The 6,676-nt window shown below is 36.9% G+C and overlaps 1 protein-coding gene across 1 annotated transcript in view; it reads left to right on the top strand.

Moving 5' to 3' along the window:
- Positions 1-2,197: 2,197 nt before the first annotated feature.
- STX16 (syntaxin 16) overlaps positions 2,198-6,676 on the top strand; it is a 379,775-nt gene continuing 375,296 nt past the window's right edge. Inside the window, exon 1 of the mRNA XM_044089972.1 lies at positions 2,198-2,673. Within this exon, the coding sequence (XP_043945907.1) occupies positions 2,541-2,673 (133 nt within the window). The 5' untranslated portion in view covers positions 2,198-2,540. The remainder of the gene's footprint in view (positions 2,674-6,676) is intronic.

The raw sequence follows: 6,676 nt of genomic DNA, 5'->3' as shown, positions 1-6,676 counted from the left end.
GACCTGTCACCAGCGGGGTGCCACAAGGGTCAGTGCTGGTCCCCTACTGTTTGGTATACACTTCTCAGAAGTTCGGGTGAAAACTAAAGAGCTGTAGTTGACCACGTTTGCAGACGACTGCAAACTGGATTCAGTTATTGAATCCCCAACTAATGTCAGTATACTTCAGAAGGGTCTTACGCAGATCAACGACTGGTGTCTTAGTTATGGTCTCAAACTGAATGCAAAGAAATGCATCATTTCTGTTGGTAAAAACAATGTCCCTTCACACTATCAAATTAACAACAATACCTTATGTATCTATGAAATGGTAAGAGCTCTGGGATCACAAGTAGAATGCAACCTTAGCTTTGACAACCAGGAGTCTACTGTAGTAAGGAAGGCACTACACTTGATTACCAAAGGCATCGCCTCTAGAGCAAAGGAGGTTATAACCCCTCTATACTCATCACTAATCAGGCCCATAGTTGAGTTTAATGCCCCTTTTGGCATGTACCGTACAATGCACCTGCAGCAATTGGAGGGATCTCAGAGGTTTCTAACTAAGAAGATCAAGGGACTCCAGAACATGCCCTGCACAGACTGACTAAAGTCACTGTCACTATACTAAGTATCGTATAGACTTCTTAGGGGAGATTTATACTTGGATTACAGAGCAATCTCCAACCCAAACCTAATGAATTTTCTGCACATCCATAAATCAAGTGGGACTAGAGCTACCCATTCCAGGGACCAAAGTATGACCTGCGACTTGAATAGGTAGGCACATCTTTGGAATAGACTGCCAATTCATGTGAAGCAGAGCACCTCTATAACACTGTTCAAAAGGAAGCTGAATGAGTGGATGAGGCACCATAAATTCTTACTGGGGATAGCGCTTACAACCCTCCTGGACATGAACAGTCATTACTAAATACAATCCTGGGTATTGACTACAGTATCTATGGTATTATATTGTGATGAAATGGCTAGGCTTGAAATGACTTCTGGGTTAATAGCCTAGTAATCTCCTATGATCACTGATCTGTTTTTTTAGCGTGTGGTTTCCTGACCTTTATTTTTCATTTTTCACAAATAACAGGGAAGTGAAGGCAGTTTTGCACAAAGTTTGTCATAAGGTAATTTGACTCTATATTATAATTCTATTGTTGTTGTTGTAATAAAAATATAAAACCCCTACTCCATAATATTTTTTCAATAAGTGACATGAGATGTTTCACAATCACCTCAGCTGCCTACAACTCATTCATATGGTACCTCAGGTTAATATCTCATCTGAAGGATGGCGCACTCAGAAGTGCAGTACTCCCTAATGCTGCACTGCAGTGTCAGAAATGAAAATCAGTCAATCAATCAGACAGTAGATAAATACGTAACACACGTACTGAATAAAACCTAATGCCCTCTAATTATTTGGCACCAATAGTGAATGTTCTATCTGTTAAGCTTCCAAGCCAAGGACACACACACACACACACACAAATATATATATAGAGAGGGGGGGGGACTAAACTAAAGAAAAGGAAAGTAATTAGTGTAGTATGTCTCAAAATGGGGCATATTTAATTAATGTTACTATTAACTGAGAAAGTTAGTAGAAAAAGATGTGAATTGACATGTTTTATGAAGTAAAATAATTGTACAACTGTAATGGTTAGTAGTATTTACAGGCTGTAATCCACTAACCTTTCTCAAAATTAAAAAAGAAATACATAACATTTTAGCAGGAAGGAGCACCACTGTAGTCAAAATTAGGGAAGTAATTAAAAATTAGTGACAGTCATAGCTCTCAACTGTCTAGATTTCCGCAGAATGTTCAGATTTTTGCTTCAATTTTTTTGTTTGTCCCTCATAAAATTTGTCGTTTTCTGGCAAATCACTGAGAATTGAAGTCAGTAAACATTGACATACACTTGAGATTTAAACTTCATATCTTTCAGAAAATGCATTCCAGCACAAAGCTTGTTATTCAAGCAACCTTCTAAGTTTATAAGAGCAATATTTAAAATCTGTCCCTATTTTGGGCCTTCGTTCCCCCATTATTCTAGGCTTTGTCCAGACTTCTTGCACTAAGACTTCGAGAGGTATGGTGACAGCTGACATCTAAAGTCAATCCTTTTATGCTTTTTGAAATAAGAATATTGTCGGAACTTTACATTTGAATAATTGTGTGGATCAGTTTCCTGAGTGGACGGAAACCATTTCATGGAGCACAACCAGGAAACGTCGATGTCGTTCATATTCAGGTTATGATATCAGCTGATTATAAGGAAGCGAAGGCTTGAGTCTGGACTTTCGTCTTTTGTGGTGCTGCGTATGCGTTTACTTGTGGCGAGTTTAAACTTGTTTATTGTACAATATTAGCACTGTGAGCCTTCTCGGTGCTGCTTGCTATTTGGGCCCCCCACTCAGCTGTTTATGCTAGGGGCTGCTGAGTTACCTACCGCGCTGTGCCGCATCGTGGGGCTCGTTAGTCCTAGTGTGGGGGTCCCCAGAAAAGTATTTGGCATAACATTTTAAGAGACATTCAAAAGTTGGAGATGGCAACCAGACGGTTAACTGACGCGTTCTTGCTAATGCGGAACAATGCCATCCAAAGTCGTCAGATATTAGCCGAGCAAGTGAGTAATTACTCCACCAGTCCTCTGACTTCACGTAGCAATGCTGCGGTGAGTGTGTCCCCCTCTGCATTTGGGGCATCATGAATTCCGTTTGCAGTGCTTTGCTGTGTCAGAGTTTACTTGTGTAGTTTAGTAGAGTAATTAGTGATTTCCTACGTTTACTGTGTTTCATCGAGACATTTTTATATTCTTTGCAGAGAGTAAATTTTGTTTCATGCAGCAAAACATTTGCACTTTACAAAAGTTTGGACTACACTGTGGATACCAGACCCGGAAAACTAATAAATTATTTTCAACGTTGGCACCCTTCTTACACCTCTCAACCTCTTAGAACAACAAATTAGCACCCATCTTATACCTCTCAACCTCTTAGAACAAGATATCTGGACAAAGCCATAAATAAAAGTGGGAAAGAGGCTCAAAAATAGGGACAATTTTTAAATATTGCTCTTGCAAACCTAGAAAGCTGATAGAATATCAGGTTTTGCATTGGCATGGATTTTCTGAAGGGTATGGATTCTGAATCCAATGTCTGTCATTATTTTCTAACTTCAGTATTTAATTATTTGCCACTAATTTGCCAGAAAAGCACAATTTTATGAAAAATGGACCAAAAATATGAGGCAAAAATCTGGACATTCTGCGAAAATGTGTACAGTTGAGAGGTATGTCCATCCTCTCCCATCCTCTCCCTTCACACCTATGAACATTTCATTGGCATTTGATAACATGCTACTACATTTGCATTGTGTACTTGACTATCTTTGGTCCCAAAGACGTTCTACTTGGTGAGGTTTTGAGCATTTGAAAAGTGTTCATGTACCAAGACTTAGTACAGGAAATCTGGACAAAGCCATACATAATGATGGCACAAAGGCCCAAAAATAAGACTTTTTTTAAATATTGTCCTTACAAATTTATCAGGTTGATCCAATAACAGATTTTACATTGGCATGCATTTTCTGAGGGGTATAAAGTGTGAATCTCAAATGTATTTCATTATTTTCTGACTTCAATCCTCAATGATTTGCTAGAAAAGCACAGTTTTATTGAGAAACAGACTAAAAATATGAGACAAAAATCTGTAAAGTTGAAAAGTATATGTCTAGTACACAAGAAACTGCACTACATGATAAACAATACTAGTGGCATTAACAGCTTAAAAAAAGAGACCTATCTTACATCTCCAGCAAAAACTACTGACCTTGTGTGGTAGAGCTCGAACATTACACTGTCTCTTTGATAATGTGTTTATACTTATCCAGCAGTGTTGCTGAGTAGTGTCCCACATTCCTTCTGGAATAGGGAAGTGTTATGCACTTTTTGGTATTCAAATGTTATGCTTATTAGATGTCCAGATTTTTAGCTGGATGTTCCTATTTTCAATGTCTGCAGGTTGAGAAGTACGTTTTGCAGTTCCTTACATTGGGTTTACTGACTTAAGTGTCAGTGTGTAGTCAATATGTATGAGATAACATTTTTCTAATAAATGTTGCGGATACGGACTGTGTTTTTGTGTTGCGTAATTATGTGATTTTAATCATCCTGGTACCGAGTCACAGTCGGGTAATGACTGAGAATTGCTTTTCTGACGTCGTAGTTTAAGCTTCTAAGTATGATGTGTTTGTGTTAAATAGCATGTAATGACTGGTTCTCGTAGTTCTGTTTGATATTTATTTAACATCATGATCTGCACCCCCCACAAAAGTTTTTTTTTTTTTTTTAATTAAAAATATTTGTGGTAAAACTTGGACTTGCGTTATAAAGAACTGTGCAAATGCTGTGTTAGTTCTATTATTTGTTTCCTTATTTGCAAGCTTATCAAGCACTGTTAGAATGTTTTAAACAAAGCTTCAATCAAAAAATCTAGATGATTTTGAAATGCTTTGAATTTAAGAGCTGTTTTGTTTTCTGTGATGTGTCCTCCAGGTATTACCACAATTTTTATTATTTACTGGATATGTCCAGTGCATGATTTTGCTGGATGGGCTTTTGTTTCATTGGTGTGGGATGGGACAGCTGGGATTTAACTTAACTTTAGCATGGAATTCTGTGTACCGCTCACGATGTAGGAAACATTTGTCAAGTGTTAGGATGGCTATGTGCCATACATTCTTCGTGTAATGCTTGCCACCTGGAAGGCTTTTTTTCAGCTGTTTATAGATGTCTTTAGTAGTGTCAAACTTAACATGAAAGATCAGAACGTTATTTTAATTATAGATTGTATTTATTAGATTTATTTTTTTAAACCTTCTGTAATCAAACACATTTTTCAATTTCACGTTGTCCCTCTTGCGCCTTATATTTGCAGTCTGCTCATTCTGGAACTTATATAACCTCTTCCTGACTACTGTAATTGGTATTTCAAACCTGAATTCTAAGCATTATGCCAATTTTCCCTAGTGTTTGCTTAATCTGATAATTTTATAATGCAGAATCCCAATTCTAGTGCTTTAAAACAATATTTGGCATTAGTGTACAAGGCGTAGAAAAGGCATTCGCTGATCATACTGATTGATTTAAAGTGGGTTTGAACTGAAACTCTTTGCAGAATCATGCTGGACTTCTAGTTGTGTAGAAGGCTGAATGTGCGAGGGAGATCTTCAAAGGAGGCAAACTGGAGTTTTCATTATGTGAATTTGTCTGGGTAATTTTCATTGGCAGTTAGAGCTAAGGCCTAGCAGAATTACCAAGGATAGAAAATACAGTTTTGTTTTGTATCCTATGCTGTTAAAGGAGGATAAAGTAAGATTTCAATCCCTCCATAAAAGTAAGTTTAAGGTTTTATTAAGATTACGTATAAGGAGGGGTAAAGTAAGATTTCCATTATTCACCAAAAGTTCTTTAAATGTTTTATTTAAATAGGTTATAACTTAGTGTTGGTAATTCTTTCTACTAGAGTAAATTAGCAATTTTAGTTTTAAATGCATTTTTGTATAGATGTCTCTGTGTTATTGTAACATCTATATAAATAGCTAGTATTTTAGCTTTTAGTGTTTAGGAATATAATTTTTCTGAGATACAGAGTTCAGGATTTTCAGTACTCGTATAAAAGTAAACTCTGTAACACTGAGTGAAGTGAATAAAATGTTCCTTAGTTGGCTGTTAATTATAGTATGCACAAGAAATAGAAATATATGTGCATGTAGTGTTCTAAGTTGTGGTGTTTCACATAGCAAGTTTTCAGCATTGCTGCACTGATAGTCTGGTAAATCACTGTAGACTACTTTTAAAAGTTTAGGGGAATTGTTTCTTAGAATATTAAAGGTACATATCTGCCAAAACGTATTTGGAAATCTTTTTGAAGTAAGAGTATGTTGCTTTTGTTGATGACCTCGAATCACCGCATCATGAGGAGCTGCAAAGGAATACCCCTTGTATGAAAAGGTGTTAACCAGGGCAAAATATTTACTAATGCAATGTGCAGTACTTTCTACAGGAATATCCGTAGACTTGTACATTTTGGTCATATTTCTGTTTGTCTGTTATGTTTCCAACATATTGGCATGTATATCTTATCTAGTGATGGGGAAAATACAAAAAAACTGCCCAACAGAGCTTTTGACTGTGAAATTGCCTGGCCTCAAAATGTATATTAAAGTGGACCCCTGCAATGACTAGTTAAACAGTCTTTCTTGATTCTGTCTACAGCTGACTTTCATATGGCTAGTAAACAATGCTAGCTAGTGTCTTATGCTCACTTGAAGTAGTGATCTCCATTGTTTGACTATACCCTGAAAAAAAAATTAACGTAATTTTTGGTGCAGTGCATAGAGTACCGTAATTATGCACCAAAATCTGAGAAAAGACTATCTTGTTAACCACCCCTCAACTCTTTTATTTATAGTCCTCTCTCCGTAGAGCATTAATAGCAGTTAGTGACTACCACAAAAGAGAGGCATGAAGCACAGCCAGTCTTAAAAGCTGTTAAATGAAGTGTTAGCTTTTAAGGCTGTTGGCACTTATTAACCTCTCGTGTGAAGACTGCTGTCTGTCTGGCAACAGTAATCATACTGCAGGTTTTACATCTGTAAAACATTTAGTTCTTCAATACC

Source organism: Protopterus annectens, chromosome 12.part0 (genome assembly GCF_019279795.1).
Source record: "Protopterus annectens isolate FY-2018-M chromosome 12.part0, PAN1.0, whole genome shotgun sequence".
Classification (NCBI taxonomy): Eukaryota; Metazoa; Chordata; order Ceratodontiformes; family Protopteridae; genus Protopterus; species Protopterus annectens.
This window is presented reverse-complemented; position numbering and strand designations above follow the sequence as displayed.